At 36.2% G+C, this 18,211-nt stretch overlaps 1 protein-coding gene across 1 annotated transcript in view; it reads right to left on the bottom strand.

The window, feature by feature from the left end:
* Positions 1-18,211, bottom strand: part of CLIC4 (chloride intracellular channel 4) — a 70,058-nt gene that overhangs the window by 9,208 nt on the left and 42,639 nt on the right. Inside the window, exons 3-4 of the mRNA XM_025446901.3 lie at positions 13,047-13,172; positions 7,180-7,286 (exon numbers count right to left, since the gene is read on the bottom strand). Of these exons, the coding sequence (XP_025302686.1) occupies positions 7,180-7,286; positions 13,047-13,172 (233 nt within the window). The remainder of the gene's footprint in view (positions 1-7,179; positions 7,287-13,046; positions 13,173-18,211) is intronic.

Consider the following 18,211-nt stretch of genomic DNA (forward strand, 5'->3'; position numbering starts at 1 on the left):
CCGAATGGTGAATTTTAGAGGTTCACAAAAAAAGGTAGTAAGAAAAAGCTGACTGGTTTAGTAAGTATAAATCCAGGGCAGTAAGTATAAATGTCATATCTTGAGGCAAAAACAAAAAAATTGTTTGGAGATGGTTGCTTTTGCTTTTGGAGAGTATTTCATTACTTATAGAATTCTAATTTACTTTCTTTTAAAAGAAAGTAAATTAGGTCTTTCTCCGAAGATCCCGTAAGATTGTCTTCTGGACTCTACTGCTTCTGTTGAGAATCAATGCTCACTCTCACTGCTTTTATCTTGAAGAGCCTTCTCTCTGCCACTTGTAAGACTCTATCTGGTTTTCAGCAGGTGCCTATGGTACACACAGGTATAGTTCTCTTTATATTTGTCCTGCTTGGGTTGTGTAATGTTGGACTCCACGGCTTGTTATCTTTCATCAGTTTTGGAAAATTCTTGGCAATTACTTCTAACTATACCTTTGACTCCATTTCCCTCTGCTTCTGGGATTCTACCTATATATACGGTCAAAGTCTTTTCACTGTGCTCCACAAGGCTTACTCTTTTCTCTGGTATTTTTGGGTTTTTGTGTTGTTGTTGTTGTTGTTGTTGTTGTTTTGGTCCTTTTGTCTCTGTGCTTCCATTTGCTATTTCCTTCTGACCTATCTTCCAGTTCATTAATTCTTCATCACTAATCTGTTCAATTCATATACTGAATTCATAATTTCAGATAAAATTTTAAATTCTAGAACTTCCATCTGGTTTTTCATAATGTCCAGTTCTTATTTAAAATTTTCCACATTGTTCTTTTACCTTTGAATATCTATATTATAGCTAAAGTCAGTGTCTGATAGCTGAATACCTTGTAGTTTTTAATATATTTTAAAAATATGTATCTTTAAATACATATTTTAATGTATTTTTACATTAAAATATGGGCTCCTCTTCTTGGGCTCCATGCTGGGCATGGAACCTGCTTAAGATTCTCTCTCTCTTTAAAAAAAAAAAAAAGAAAAAAGTATTAGTTATGCTCAGTCTTCTAATATGAGCACTGTTAGATTTTTAGAGCTGTTAAAATTTTAAACTCAGGGCTGGTTTATATTAAACTAATAGTCTACTAAATCATGAACCTCTTCCTTCTAATTCTTGTTATTAAATCAATGCATCATTCTTGCTTCCCCAACTGCACTATATTTTCTTTGAAGATAAAGTCTGTATCTTTTTCTTCCTCTGTATATCCCCTAAATTTCATAGCATTATACCCAAGCACAAATTAGACATCTGATCAACATCTGCCCCAGACTGAGAAAGGTCAATAATTAAATGTAAAAGTTTAGAGGTTCTTAAATGTATAGAAAAGATTCAAAATGAAATCAGGTAAAAATGTAGACTAGATATTTTTAAAGTCAGATGAATGGAGATATTTATTATATCTTTGTGGGAAGGTGAAAACGAGGTAGGAACTGCATATTGCTATAGAACATAAGCACCATTTTTTTAAAGATTTATTTATTTATTTATTCACAAGAGACAGAGAGAGAGGCAAAGACATAGGCAGAGGGAGAAGCGGGATTCAATCCCTGAGTTCTAAGATCACGACCTGAGCCAAAGACAGACGCTCAACCGCTGAGCCACCCAGGTGCCCCTAAGAGCCATTTTAAAATGTAAAGAAGAATTGGTAAAATTTTTACTTACATAATATAATACATAATACATACATAAATATCAAAGAAATTGGAATGTATGTATGTCAAGTGACAGATGACAAGATCAAAGAACTATCTATTTTCTTAATAAAAGGTCACTCTAGCCATAGCCACAATCAAGCTAGTTTCTTAGGGAAAAGAATTAAGCAGGAGGACACGGGAACCCAGTAAAATAAACTTGAGGAGATGAGTTCAATTGCAACTGTGGAATGTCAAGGAATCAAGGCATTTAAAAATAAAAGATAAAAAATCAAGGCATTTAAAAATAAAAGATAAAAAACACAAAAGCAATAAATATAACCCTTCACTCATTACATACAAGTTATTGATCATGCATGTAGTCATGAAATATTAAATTTATAAATTAACAAGAGAATGAATTATGAAAAACAGCTTCTAGGTTAGTAAGGAGTCCAAGGCGTGTTGGAAAACTTTTCATGGTTGTACTTAAATGGGGTTAGGGGTGGTGAGAACGAAAGGACAACAGAATCTCAGGACTGTAAAAGCACCAAATTAAAGATTCAATATACCGCCTATCAAAATCAGTGAACACAGAATAAATAAATACACATTAGACATAAGGATTTTTTCTTTGATCAGATTACAATGAACAGTATGGCCTCTACAGAAGATAATACTGCTTGAATTCAAACACTGAAGCAAAGTCTCAAATGGCACTCAAGAGGTATTGGCAAGTCCGGGCAAATTTATGATCTTCGAACTGCTCTAAATTCACCCTTTCCCTGAATTATCTTTCAAATGTATCTAACAGAAAAATAAAATATTCTAAATTTACAAGGTTTGAAGCATAATGTTTATAATCCCAGATGTAATACACAGACTAAAATTAAGAACCTGGAGAAACATTAGAATTACTATTCTTTCTATAATTTTGGACCTAGTAAGACACCTGCAATGAAGGTGCACTGCTGTACCCCACTAGAATGTAAGTGATTTTTCATTAAGAATCTCAGAATAATTTGCTTCGACGTGGATGGAACTGGAGGGTATTATGGTGAGTGAAATAAATCAATCAGAGGACAAACATTATATGGTCTCATTCATTTGGAGAATATAAAAAATAGTGAAAGGGAATAAAGGGGAAAGAAGAGAAAATGAGTGAAAATATCAGTGAGGGAGACAGAATATGAGAGACACCTAACTCTGGGAAACCAACAAGGGGTGGTGGAAGAGGAGGTGGGCGGGGTTGGGGTGACTGGGTGATGGGCACTGAGGGGGGCACTTGACGGGATGAGCACTGGGTGATACGCTATATGTTGGCAAATTGAACTCCAATAAAAAATAAATAAATAATTTTAAAAAAGGATCTCAGAATAAAGGGTATATTGTTGCAAAAAAGAATGGAGAATTACTTTGATTCCATTTTTACTTAACAACAGGAGGAAGGCCAACAAAACAAAGAGAAACAGAGGTGCTGAGAGGTACTAAAGAGCATCATTCAATAAACATAATGAAGTTTTGAAGACAAACCACGAAGCAATCTGATTAAGATAAAGAAAATCCTAAGAGTAACCACTAGAAGGCAGCAGCAAGCCATGAGAAAGTAGCTCCTTGTCTTAGCACTATTCTTTTCTAATATCCCAGCTGTGGTAATGCTGGTTATCTCTAAGAAGGTATTTGAAGAGCTCTCCAAAAAAATTAGTACTTAATTGTACTAGAGGCCATCCAATTAGTTTTAAATTAATTTTAAAAATCAAAACACCCTTTTTTTGCCTGTGAGACTATAGCAAAATTTTCACACACACACACACACACACACACACCCTTGCCGGGGCAGAAATGTGGGGAAATGAATACTTTCACATTGGTGGGAATATAAACTGGCATACACTTTTGAGAAACAAAAACCTTCTGACCTATTTGGAATCTAGCACAAGGACAGTCACTGGCAGTACTGTTTGTCACAATGAAAAAAATTGAGACCGTCCAGATGACTATCAATAGGAAAATAGTTAAATAATAATCCATATAATCGAACATTAAGCAGTATTTTTTAAAAATAAGGAAGATCTCTATTTTGATATGGAAGGACTTCTACCACATAATATGTGAAAAGGACAATTGCAGAACATAAATATACACATACTCACACACAATATTTGCAGAATTACCTAGAAAAAAGGATCAATACTACTGTCAGGGAAGAGCTCAAATGAGGTTAAGAAGGGACACTGAAATGTTATTAAATTTATTTCTAAACTATATGAACTTTTTCAGTGACCATACACTACTCAATTACTTACATAATTTAAACGAGTAAATGCAAGACAGAAAGCATTAAATGTAAGATGACCAAATCTGCTGTAGAAAAAGAACATAATTCCCAGTAAAGAAAACAAAAATTATGAGCCTTTACAAAGAGAAAACCACATTTTAAATTTTTAAAATATATTTTACTGCTAATTTCAACAAAGAGTAATGTTACACAAACAACTTTTAAAGGCCAGTAGAAAACAGGGAGAGGTCAGGAGTATTTAAAGATGATTAAATAGACAATTCGGTTCCATAGCTACAAGGATGAACAACCATCCTCTGGTTCCAAACTTCCACAGACAGAGTAACAAAGAGGGAGGGAAACAGGCAGGGAGGGAACTCTGAACCAAAAGGAACTACTGAGAGCCTATAGATTCCTTGCCTCCACTTAAAAATAAGAATTTGGGGATGCCTGGGTGGCTCAGCGGTTAAGCGTCTGCCTTTGGCCCAGGATGTGATCCTGGAGTCCCTGGATCGAGTCCCTGCATGGAGCTCCCTGCATGGAGCCTGCTTCTCCCTCTGCCTGTGTCTCTGCCTCTCTCTGTCTCTCATGAGTAAATGAATAAAATCTTTAAAAATAATAAGAAGAAGAATTTGGACATTATGAAATATGCCTTAGAAGGTATAATGGCAGATTTCATCACCACTAAATTCACTGAGCTCTTAAAAATATTATAAATACTAATACACTAATAAATTATCTATTAATTACATTTGGGAGCTTAATTTATACAGATTAATGAAATCACAGAAGTGAAAAAAAAGTAGATCTGAGACAAGTCATATCCAACCCATTCCCATAAAAAGAATTACCTATTAATTTCTTTTAACACTTCAAAAGATTATACAAACTTACTCCCAATCAACTTGGGCATGTTACCAAAAGAATTCATTCATTCATTCAATCTTTCTTTCTTTTTCTCTCTCTACTGTATTTCCCTTTATTTTATTCTTTAAGCCCTATTTATTTTGTACCCTATCTAGGCACTGACCCTTCTCTTTCACTGGCCAAATATCACAGCATTTAGGCATCTAATCCCTTATGTCTTAAAATTGTTCAAACATATTGAATTTTGGAAAATATTCCATAGGGTGGTAAAACTAATCAAAACCTTGCCTACTTGGATTTACCATGTAAAATGACAAATCCATCTCTATGTAAAGGGTTTGTAGTTTGGAGGAAGAAGGAGCTGGAACACTAACTTTCAAGGCTTGTTTAAGGTATTTTATTACACTAAACACACAGACAAGACACCTCCAACAAATCTACATACACTCAGCTCCAAAGTAATTTGGAATATTGTTTTCTAAAGTCTCCTGGCAGTGACAGGCCCTATGGGGAAAGTTGCCTGGCAACTGGATTCTTATTTACCAGTAAATAATTTAATATAAAGCCTTCTAAGCTATATGTATGATCCATTATGTTGTTGGTTCTTATCGGTTACATTCTAAGGACAGTAAGCGTAGGTGGCTACTTAAGACAGTAACAAACTAATAGGAAAAAATAGAATACAAAGTTATACTTAAATGAGTCACTTTCTCCCCTCCCTGTTCACTCCCCTCTATCCCATCCCCAAAGCAACTGTTTGGTTTTGTTTGTGGGTTTTTTTTTTTTTAAGCAAACACATTTTATTCCCCTTTCCTCCCCACCAAGTGTCTAAAGAAATTCAACCACCCTCCAGCTTCCAAAAGCTACACAGAGAAATAAAAACATTATGAATTTAATTCAAGGCATCCAGGAACCATGGACAGAAGGTTCTGGTTATAAAAGGATGGCTTCTTGAGAAGAACAGTCACCTGCAGGAAGGAAGGGTACAAAGGAAAGGTACTGTATACTGACAGGAGGGGCTCCGAAGTAACTGTTTAGCGTATAAAATGCTTAGACTGAAACAGTCAGAAAAAAAGCCAATTACTTAGGAAAGTTGTTTTCCAAACCGAGGCAGCTACTGGAACACACTGAATAGCTCTAAGCCAGGCCTGGACACTACAGCTTTTCCCTCTTTCCTTCTGCTGTAGAAAAACCTCTCATGCAGTGAATATTATCCCAGAATCCCTTGAAATTCAATACTAAATTATAAAATGCTGCAATTTTAAAATTTAATAATAAAAAAAATACTAGCCTGAAGAGCTTGGAACTCTGCCAACTGAAATAACATAAGGAAATCAGCAAGTGTTTCCATTTGTTAAAAGATGTTTATTCTTGCTTAACCAGCACTGATAATTTTGTCCCTTTGGTTTTCTTGTTCATTTGCAGCCATAAACTTCTACCCAAAAGAACTGTACCCAAGCCACCAAACTATCTAATACCATGATGGATTAAAGTGTCTTTAGGAGCTGGAGTTTTAGTTACTGTAATTACTTTTAATTAAACACTAATGTTCTCTCTAGAGAGTTTTACCCAGAGAGAATGATGCTTAACATCTCAAAGAGAAGATAAATTACTGAATGGCAGAGTTAAGACAAGATTCATTAAATGGGACCTCTTTCAAAGAGGCTTCCCTTCAGCACATATAAGTTTGGTAGCAAAATAATAAGATAGTGTCTGTCCTCTAATAAATAAAAGAAGGAATTTGTATCTGTACTACACTGAACAATTCTCACCATGAAAATAGGATTTAAACTAAAATCCTATTTTAGAATGCAGAGAAATCAGGGAAGACGGGAGAGTATAAATAACTCTCTTAGAGTGACTCTCAAAATTGCTCTTTAAGGATAAGTATCACAAAAATCCACCCAGGCTGATTTTAGGCTATGAGAGATTAGTAAGAACTAACATGAAGTTATTTCAATCTATTCCAAACCACCACCACATGATCCACTGTTTCTGATGCACCGCTAATTCTTTGTATAGCTCCCCCTTCATGGTAAGTTCTCAGAAGAACATGAAAAAAATTAATTCAATAAACACTTCATCGTATATCCACTAGATGCTAGGTAGGCACTGTCCCACTAGCCAGAAACAAGAAAACACCAATTTAAGGACTTACCCTGGTTTATCATCAACTCTCTGATCAACTTTGAAAGCCAGGTTTTAATACTTAACGCGAAGGTCTGGACTCCAGAGTATTCATTTATGATCACTGCCATAACGGGATTTTTTGGATTTATATGGGTTTTGTTTTTTCGTTTTTGGGTTTTTTTGGTTTTTTGTTTGTTTGTTTGTTTGTTTATCTGCAGTGGTACTCCAATCATTTGGGTTGTTTACCTTCATTAGCCTCTGGCCTTGAATTCTTGATATATGCAGAGAATTTGGCAAAGATGTCCATTCCAGCAGTATTTGATTCTGGGTGTTTTGGTGAAAGCTTCAAGTACCTAGGGGGGGGAAAGTGAAAATGAATTATAGATCCTCCAAAGATACATCTATTAAGTTCTCTCCATCAACAAACCATTGTGCTAGCAATTACTAGACATCTTTTAACAGTTTTTACTCTGAGAAATGCCATCATCTGTTTTCTATATATTTTTAAGATTTGTTTTTCCCTTAGGAAACAAAGCTCTCTCTGCACAGTGTTTTTGTTCGCATATTAATATTCTTGGCAACCTTAAGGCATCTGCACTCTACCTCATTTTTATAAATTAGGATGCTGGGGAAACAGTCTACTTGTTCAGAGGCATGTGCCAAACCAATGGGCATCTTAGAGAACTCTAGAGCAGCACAGTCCAAAATAACTTTTTGTAATGATGGAAATATTCTATATCTGAATTTCCAATATGGTAGCCGTTAGTGATTTGTAGCTATCTGAATATGAATTTAAATGAACATGTGTTATATAAGGTTAAAAATTCACTCCCTTCATTGAGCTAGCCACATTTCAACTATGAGTTTTCTCAAGACAGAAATGCCAATCAGATTCTTGATATGTGCCAGGAATAGGTGCTGAACCCCCCGTGCAGTAGGACCAGAGAACCCTGACAGCAGGGAAAAGCAGGCATCTTGGTCATGCACAGTAGTTTAAAGACAAAAACAGCAGGAAGCAGATCACTGATTTCAAAACACATTTGGGATTTTCCAGAACCTCCCAAATATTAGATATGGTAAGGGTGGTACTGAGCAACAGAACAATAAGATGTTGGGAATTTTGCTAACGAGTGCTCTGTTCTGTTGTTACAGTTTATCTACTTTGAAAACAAAACTCATGACCCACAGCTTTTTTTTCAACCACACAAATGTAAACTTTACATATTTAAATTCCAAACACACTGGACTCAGTATACATATACCTTTCTCAAATGGGAAAATACATGTAAAAAGGCTCAGCTCCCCCTTGTCCCTTCAGCAGAGCTACACCCACTGGGAGTCAGCTCCATAGGAATTTAGACCATTAGCACCATTTTAGGGAAGACTCATCTACTCCAAGGCCCTGTAAAATTCCATGGGAAGATGGGCTTGGGGCAGTTAAGACACTGGAAAAACAATCTTACATTAAACTAGTAATTTAGATTTCTTCATATATTTTAGGGTGCTGTCTTGTCACTTTTTTTAAATAAAAAAAAATGAAGGTGAGGTATTTTTAGGAAGATTCAGTTCAGTTGCAAGCTGTAGTTTCTGGTTAGCTTTTTTTATTCATTATTTTTACATACGCAATTCTGAATTCAAGGAAAGATATATCTAAAAAACTGGACATAGGACTACATTGAGGAGATTATAAAATATCAATTAAGTATTTACATGCTCAATTTATCGTCCCTTTTAATATCTCTCCATTTTTAAACTTAAAGATTTCTCTTGTAAACAAAAATTTTTATACAACAAAATTTTCAGTGAATTATAGTAAATGAATTTCATGAGTATATTATATATACTACACTAATTATATAGATTATATATCACGTATATTATATATATATATTTCCCGCCCCCTTCCCCTCCTTAACCATGGAAAAACTTATCCTCTGTTTTCTTTTTTTTTCCCTACCTGGGCTAAAAGAGTTAATTCCAGGTTCAACATTCCTGAATTTCCCTTAACTATAAAAACAACCAGCCTCCAGTTTAAATGTTTTTACTGCCTATAATACAGTAACTTCATTGACTCATTCCAAACAAGAAACAGCACAAGGAACCTAAGTGCCTCTTCAATACATCTAGGTCTTCCTCTAGCCAAGTTTCCAAAATTATTATTCTTTCCTCCAACCACTATTTAGTTGTACCTATTGTTTCTAATGAATAAGTCTTGAAGACAGGCTTAAACTACAGATCATTTATGTATCTGTTGTTTACATATATTCATTTATTCTAATTATTAAAAATCTACTTTGTGTCAGGCATTATACTAAGTGCAGGGTTGTAATGATAAGCATATAGAAGCATATTTACTAAAGATCTGTTTTAATGAACAGGTAAGAATGAAGAAGGATTTGCAATCAGCATACCCTTATTCATCTGAAAACAAATGCTATTACAATTCTTTTTTAAAAAAACAAACACCACTGTTCTCTAGAGCAGATTAAACATGCCCTATTCTTCTCCAAGACAAACCATTTAAGTTTATACTATTAATTTAATGCATACAATACTAAAGCTATAAGAGACCATTCGCTTCAAACTCTCATTTTGCTTGAAAGGAAATTATATTCCAGAAAGCTTACATACTTGGGACTCCAAGGTCTTTAGTTAAAGGTATCATCAAACTAAACTCAGGTTTCCTGTCCCCAAGTCAGGCTGCCCTGCCCCCCAGTGCTGTTTTAGTTTTAGTTTTACTACAGATCAGGTTCTCTGAAAGATAAATCAAATTCTAAACCAAGAGGTCCTAAATCAGTTGCCAGCTTATTTTACATTACCACCAAACAAGGAATTTGGTAATTCATCAGTATTCACTTTCCCAAATAGCTTGATAAAGAAAAACTTTTCCACAGTTTGGCTATCGTGGCCATTGCTGCTAGAAACATCGGGGTGCAGGTATCGGGCTTACTGCATGGAACCTGCTTCTCCCTCTGCCTGTGTCTTTGCCTCTCTCTCTGTGTGTCTCTTGTGAATAAATAAATAAAATCTTAAAAAAAAAAAGAAGGAAAGCAAGCAAGCAAGCAAGCTTTTTTGAGTAAAGTACTTCCTACACTCCAGCAAGGGGAACTAAATATATGTTTATAAATACTGTTCCCAGAGGAAAAGAAAGCTTTTTCTATGTATGCTAGTTACACAGACCCGCAAAAGCTCCTTGCTTTTAAGCTCTTTACTAATCTCTAGAGTCTGAACAACTCTAGAGCAAGTAGTTGCCCATGTTTATCTTTGTCATGATTGAATCGGAAGTGCTCACACAAAAACATTCTGTTCTCAGGGTAATCAAATGCCAAAAACATGTTATTAGAAATGCTAGATTCTCATGTGCCAGCTTGTGCAACTCCTCTGCCTTCTCTCTTTAGTCGATCTAAAAACAAGAAGGCTCTCAATCAGAGTATGAGGAGGATCAGCAGTAGTTAAGGACCCGAATACCTCCTTGTCCTCAAGGGGGAAAAGCAGAGAGCCAGGATGGTCCCCGAATGTCCTAGAACACAGGAAAGAGAAAGCAATGCTCATCATGGTCCTGGGAAGACCTTTCTCCTACTCCTCCCTAGAAACAATTCTGCATGACAGAGAGAGACTCTGCTGTCCATCAGCAGAGTCACATTAGGAGCTGCAAGGCCCAGTAAGGGGAAGGCACTCCCAATCTATAAACATGCCGTTCCACTGCACAGAAATAAAAACTCATCAGGGGGCATCTGGGTAGGGCCAGAACAACGGTTAAATGTCCAACTCTTGATTTCGGCTCAGGTCGTGATCTCAAGCCTCTCCTCAGGCTCTGCACTCAGCAGTCTGCTTGAGACTCTCTCTCTCCCTCTGTCCTTCCCCTCCACCTCTATGCACACATGGGCATGTACTCTCTCTCTTTTTAAAAAAATAAATAAATAAAAATTCATCAGAAGTTAAGCCTCACCTATTTCTTAAAGAGGATTCATTAAATTTAAGTTTGACAACCACTTTCAGTCCCATGTGCTCCTCACAGAACACTATCTTTGACTTCTTTCCTGCCTTTCCTCCAAGCTTGAGCTAGCCTGCAATTTTACACTCGCTAAAGCAGAATCCCAATTAAAGACTTACATTTCACCTCTCTTGGAAAAGTCAAACTCAACAAAATAAAAAAGAGAAAAATGGGAAGGGGAAAATAGAAGAAACAGGAGTTTTTGAAGTCTTACAGGCCTGTTCTGAAGTATGCCAGCTCTGCCACCAGTAACTGTAAAACTAGGACACTCTACTTAGATTCCTCGTCTTCAGTTTCTCCATAGTCTTTGAGAAGAGAGAGATAATCCGCAAAATAATCCACAATGCACAGTTCATGGCACATAATTCGCACTTGAATGTTAGTTAATAACAGCAGAGGCACCAGCAACATCAAAAATACTCCCTTCTAGAAATGAAGTAAAATTTTAAAACTTTAGAAACTCTCTTCAGAATATAAACAACATAAAAGCAAGGAAAATAATAGAAATAGGGGATGGGGATTAAAGAGTACACTTAGCATGATTAAATGATTTTTTTTTTTTAAAAAGGGAAAATACTCTTAGGGAGAATTTAGCACATTGTGAACACATTAGAATAGAAAGATCTCGAAGTTTTGAATTAAATTATTTAAACTGAAAGAAAGGACCATCTCTGGTTAGAGTATCTCTATGAATATGCTCAAACAAAATCAAGCTGAAATTTCTATATATAAAAAGCAAAGTGAAAACATTTATCTTGGGGGTGCCTGACTGGCTCAGTGGGTGGAGCGTCCAACTCTTGCTCTCAGGGTTCTCAGGTTTCTAAGTTTGAGCCCCACTGTGGGTGTAGAAATTTAAAAAGAAGAAAGAAAATGCTTATTTTCAAGGTCCGATTCAAAAAGCTATGGTATGTCTTACAGAGCACTGGTTGCCAAGAAACCAGAATATTTTGATATTAGTTCCACCGTTATCTTAATGTCCATTACCTCTGAGAAAAATAGCAAGAAGGAATAATTACCATTGTTGTTCATACAGCTGAAGAAAGCCTGGAGTGCTCGTCGTTCCTTCATGTCCCTTTTTGTTAATTAAAGCTTAATCCAAGTGTCACATCTTTTTTAGCCTTTCCTGATTCCACTCACTTTCCTTCACCACTGCCACCACCACTTCTCCACCCATACTGGATTGCGCTTTCCGAGGGTAGGAATTAGGTCTTATTCACTACTGTATTCATAAGGCTTTACTGCCTAGTAAAATAAATGAATGAGTGAATTCTGAGTAACTAATTATTTTAGAACCCTCTGACCCAATAATCCCATTCCTGGGAAATTTTTCTGGATATGGACAGTAAAAATCCAAAGCAACTAGCAAAAAAGACTTGGGCCAGAAGAAAAATATTTCAGTTTTCAGGATAATAAAACTGGAAAAGCCTTAAAAAAATCCATAATGCATTGAACCTATGCCAAGATACAAACTGCCTGATACAAAACTGCACATTTGCAATTCAGGTAACTGTCATTACAGTCCATTACATACTTCACATTATAGGAAATAGTTGAGTACTTGAAAATCATTAACCATGTGGACTAATGTGCAGGAGGACCTGGGAATCTAGAACTTCAAAGAAATACATAAATAAAAACTAAATCCCAGGGACACAGTCTAAAAAGTCATTTCCCCTGGGTGACAGTTTCAGATAGTTACCTTTAAAATGGTCTAATAAGAAATACCCCAGCAACCTGCACCACACTCTTGCTTAGATGTCCTGGCTAGGTTCAGTGTGAACCTGTCTTTTCCCATCTCTTCTCCCTAAACTTCTCTCTCAGTCTGGGGCCAATACTCCTCAAATAACCAGTCTTTCCTAACCCATCTCCCATGTCCTAAACCTATTTTCAATGTATACTCTATAGCTTAATCACATTCCTACCTAGACTTATTGGCCTAGCCAGAAGCCAGTTCTGACATCTGTGTAGTATTAATTATAACGAATGAAGCCCTAGTCACTGCAACTTAATTCTGTAAAAATTTAACTTCAGTACCATCCAAAGGATCTCTAAGGGTCAGAAAAAAATCAAGCTTTACAGAGATGGCAGTACTTCCATGCATATCTTCTTTGATACTCACTTGGGAGGGCATAAGACTTCTTCGAGAAATTCTTCAATCTTATTTACATCCGTTTTGACTTCATTGTTGAAAGTTATAAATGGTGGGTGGGTCCCAGGAGCCAAGTTCTGCAGGTCTGCAGGCTTCCTATTAGGCAAAACAGTCAAAATTGGATCATTTTTTACTCTGGAAAGGCAACAATACTTGAAGTACTCAGAGTGGTTCTAAATGTTTAAATATATAAAAATGAGTAAGAAATGGGGGCTCCATGGGTGGCTTAGTCAGTTAAGCATCCAACTCCTGATTTTGGGTCAGGTCATGATCTCACAGTCATGAAATCCAGCCCTGGGTCAGGCTCCGTGCTGGGTGTGGAACCTGCTTAAGATTCTCTCGCTTCCTCTGCCCTTCCCAAATCATGCTTGCTCACTCTCCTCTCTCTCTCTCAAAAATAAAGAAGGAAAGAAAGAAAGAACTCAAGCATCAACTTATTGTGTAAAGATGAGTAAACCATAATGCCTCTAGGTCTTTTCTTTGTAAAATAAGGAAGAAGAACAGCTGATTTTTACAGTCCTTTCCAGCTGTGAGATTCCAAATTCAACTGCACCAATTTTCATTTTCCTAGAAGTCCACACTCAACAAGGAAAAATATCACCAAATGACTTCAGTATATAAAAGACAGCATAACCAGAGTTAAGATAGAAAGTGAATAGTGAATAAGAAAGGCTCAAAATACATACTAGATAAGAATTTTGTCCAAATTCATTAAAAAGCCATTAACAAGTCAAACAGATAGGAGTCCAAAGAAATTGATATATAACGAATAAAATAAGTGAATACATGGAACAATGTAAAAAAACAATTACCAAAGAAATTCAAGAGTAAACTATGATGACATTTCCCTATTAATTAGGAAAAATTGAAAATACACAGAATCCTGATAAAGATGGTGATACTGGAAACTTACAACTACTAATAGCAAGGAATGCTGGTACCACTCTATTCAAAAGCAAAATGGCTCACCCAAGCCTACCAGTGAATCCTAGGATCAATAATAATGATCATATAGTATGTGTATCCTAATGATAAAATACAAAGCATATATCACATCTATGAAGTATTCTTACCAAAAAAGTTGAACCTGAATCCAGAATCAAGCCTCTTAGGACAGCTGCTCTCAAAGTATGATCTAGGGCACCCTTTCACCAGCTTATGGTCCCCTTTCACCTTATGGTCCATGAGGTCAAAACGATTCTTATAACACTAATATATCATTTATTTTTTCTCATTCTCTTATGCCTATATAGTAGAGTTTTCCACAGGCTACTTATTGTGTGGTATCACAAAGTGATTTATACAGAAACAGACATGAGAATCTATCTTCTTTTAAGGCAAACATTAGAGATGTACAAAAATGTAAAACAATGCCACTCTTCTAATTTTGTTTTGGAAAATACAGTTTTAATGAAAACATATTTTGTGATAACAAATAATAGGTTCCTGATTATTCTAATTAGTAAATATTTTTAAAATTTTGCAGCTTCAATTTCTAATACAGTAAAGTAGATAGATATAACCCACATAACTGAAGCTCTTTGAGGTCCTCAATAATTTAAGAGTATAGAAGAGTTCTGAGACCAAAAAGTTCATTTACAGGAAACATGAGGAGTCGCAGAACAAAATTAAATGATACCATAAAGAAGCAATCAGCCAAATACAGAATTTGGGACACTGTACAGTTCAACAGAATAGATTTCTACCAGTCAATGCCATGAGGGGAAAAAGCCACAAATGGGGGTTGGAAGAGACTGTTACAGATTAAGAAAAATTTAAGAGACATAACAACCAAATATAATGAACAGAATTTATATGGATCCTGATTTGAACAAACCAGCCAAAGAAAAAAGATATTTTGGAGATAACCAGGAAGACAGGATCATAAGCTGGGACTAGACGTGATAATGGCAGTATGATTGGTTAAGAAAATGTCCATATCGTTTGGAAATGTGTTGAAATGACAAGATTCAAGGGATTTGCTTTAAAACATATCGGGGGGAGGGGCAGAAAAGAAGAATAAAAGGGACAAAGCAAATGGGTAAAACCTCAATAACTGAGTTGAAGTTAGCGGAAGTTTATTCTATTTCTATGTTTGAAAACTTTCATAATTAAAAAGATAAACTTTAAAAAACTTTTTAAAAAGCACTATAATATATTGCTTCAAAGAATATGCTTCCCCCCACCTATTATTATTGCCCTTTCTTCCCTAACACAAATGCACAGAATTTGAACAAGGATATCTTTAAGTGTATCATGAAGGTGAACTACTTTGTTATTGAAAAGAATTTTTACAGAAAGAGTGTACCTCCAAAATCTATACTAATCCCAGCCTATCAATTTTCCTTGGTCTTATACATATATTCCTTCCCGTTCTTCTCCCTTTTTTCTCCCTTCACCCCACTGAAGTTTGGAAAGTGCTTCATCTATGACTACATTCCAAAAATACAAAGATTTACTTTATCCAATTAGTCTAAAATTTCTAACTCCGAGCCCTCCCTCCCCACATCCATCCAAGCTCTAGAGCCCATCTCCCTCCCAAGCCAAAGAAAAATAAGATATGTTTTCTATCAACATGTCTCAGTGGTTGAGCCATCTGCGTTTGGCTCAGGTCATGATCCCGGGATCCTGGGATGGAGTCCCGCATCGGGCTCTTCCTGAAGGAAGCCTGCATCTCCCTCTGCCTATGTCTCTGCCTCTTTCTGTGTCTCTCATGAATAAATAAATAAAATCTTTAAAAAAAACACACACACACACGAAACCTAAGCTGGAAAAGAGGTCTTTTAAAAGCCAGAATCTTTGTTCAAAATCTTTAAAAGCCAAATTTCATGTTCAATTCTGATTCGTTTCCTGAACATACTTTCGTCTGAGAAGGTAAAGTTGAGCACACAATGATTGGAATACATGAAAGCTGAGTAAGTCTCCCAGATCCACTTTTATTTAAATAGTGACGTATGCCTGTGAGACTCCTGGAATTCACAAAGTACTGAACTCCAGGTCAGAACTAGTCCGTTTCTGGGTTTTATTTTTTTGGTTTGTTTGGTTACTCCTTTTTCCTCCTCACCCTGACCACCTGTTCTTTGATCACTAACAGGTCCAGCAGGTCCCAGACCATGTCATCTTTGGTCTTCAGGTCCCCCTCACAGTCTAACTCAACAGTCACAGATATTCCCAGTTACACTATACTTCCTCTTCAACTCACGAAGGCCTTATACATAACCAAGGGTCCAAGCCCCTAACAGCTCAGGAAGTACAAATTTGGTTTCAAATTGTAAGTTTAAAAAAGGTGGGGGGAGCATCTGGGTGGCTCAGTAGGTTAATCATCCAACTCTTGGTTTTGGCTCAGGTCATGACTTGGGGTCATGGGATTGAGCCTCGTGTCAGGCTCTGTGCTAGGAGACAAGTCTGCTGGATATTCTCTCTCTCCCTGCCCTTCCTGCACCACCCTCCACCTCCCGTTTTCTCTCTCTCAATTCTTTAAAAAAAAAAAAAAAAAAAAAGGACTTTTCTCATTCCAAAATTATAAAATATATCCACTGACATTTTTATGGCTAGCAGTTCATTAACACCTAAATGTAAGGTAATAATAACATTCATCTGCGTGTTTTACAAATAATTTTTTCATGAACAGGGTAGAGTTAGATAAAAGGGAAGAAAGGGATAGATGCTTTACAATAACCCATGGGAGGAGGCCAGCAAAATAAGTAACAGCTGTTATTTCTATAATAAATTATGACAGCTTTTAGCTCTCCAAATAAAAATATTAATTAGGGGAAGGATAAAGTTAGCATGGCAGAGAAGAAAGAACCAAAGACTTGAATAAAAAGGACTTGGTTAAAGTCCCAAGTTGGATAGTTCTGCTATCCACCAGTTATGTGACTAAGGAAACCACAAACTCTGGATTTCCTGCTCTGTTCTGTGATATAAGACTTGCTTTGCCTGTGAAGTTCAAGTAAGGCATGTAAAATTGAGCTAAGCCAAAGTATGCAAATGAAATCCATGCCTGCTTTCAGTATCACATTAACATAGCATTATGCAGGAGATGAGCCTGGCCATTTTAAACTCTACTTGTGTCTGATGGTTCCAAACTGGTTATCTAGCATTAACTGACTGGTAGTAAGAAATACGATTAAAAGAGGCTTATAAGTAAAGTGAAACCAGACATAGGATTACCAATTTTCTGCTAATATTAGTGAACAGTCCATTTTGTTTCTGCTTAAAGACTATATCGATTTTCAAAAAAACAAGGGTGATAATTGTATTTTCTAGGATTAAGTGTTGAGATGAAGGGCAATCATGTTAGGTCCTTACTCCAAATGAAAAAAGATTCCAGAAGAAACTTAGATGCATCTGAATGGATTATCAGACTTCAAAATAACTGTTCAAGTTGCAAGCAACGAGGTGACTTAGAAGCTGTATCAAGTCGTCAACCGAGCAGAATCTCACGTGGCACTCCAAGGCCTCAGGTGTTGTGTTTAACCCACAAAAGCTCATTTTACAGATGCTGCACAGAAACTTAACATTTCAGAAAGTGCAGTATGACAGAAATGAAACCGAGTAGATAGGCAATGGCTACAAATCTCAGGACATCTTTGGTTATTTCATAAACGATTCATGCAAACTCATTTCCCTAAGTAACATCTAGAAAAAGCAAAGTGCATATAATTCATGACATGAGATAAGAGCGCAAATACTCTTCAGCGTTTGGGGGTTTTCTTATTTTTAATGTTACTTATCTAAGAAGTCTTTTTTTTTTTTCTGTCAGAGTAGATGAAAAAAAATTATTCTGTTCTCTCCCAGTTTGCTTCTCATTGAAGGAAACAAAGAGAAACAAACACAAGAGACAGGGAGAGGATGCCTAGAAGGAACCTCAAGGGACCTAATACTTTAAGCAACTTAAGTGGCTTAACTTCAATTAAAGTTTAATTCAGTACACTTGCAACAATTGGAGAACACTGGGCAGGTGGCTCAGCTCCAGCTGCTTCTTATAAAATGAGTACAGTCTAGCTATAGGGCACTGGAGTTGGTTCTTAAAGACGACCTATCTTGTAACTAGCTAAATGGAGAAGAAATACTAAGTATGTAGAACTTTATATATATATATATATTAAAGAGTTTACTTATTTATTTGAGTG

The sequence above is a fragment of the Canis lupus genome, chromosome 2 (assembly GCF_003254725.2).
Source record: "Canis lupus dingo isolate Sandy chromosome 2, ASM325472v2, whole genome shotgun sequence".
NCBI lineage: Eukaryota > Metazoa > Chordata > Mammalia > Carnivora > Canidae > Canis > Canis lupus.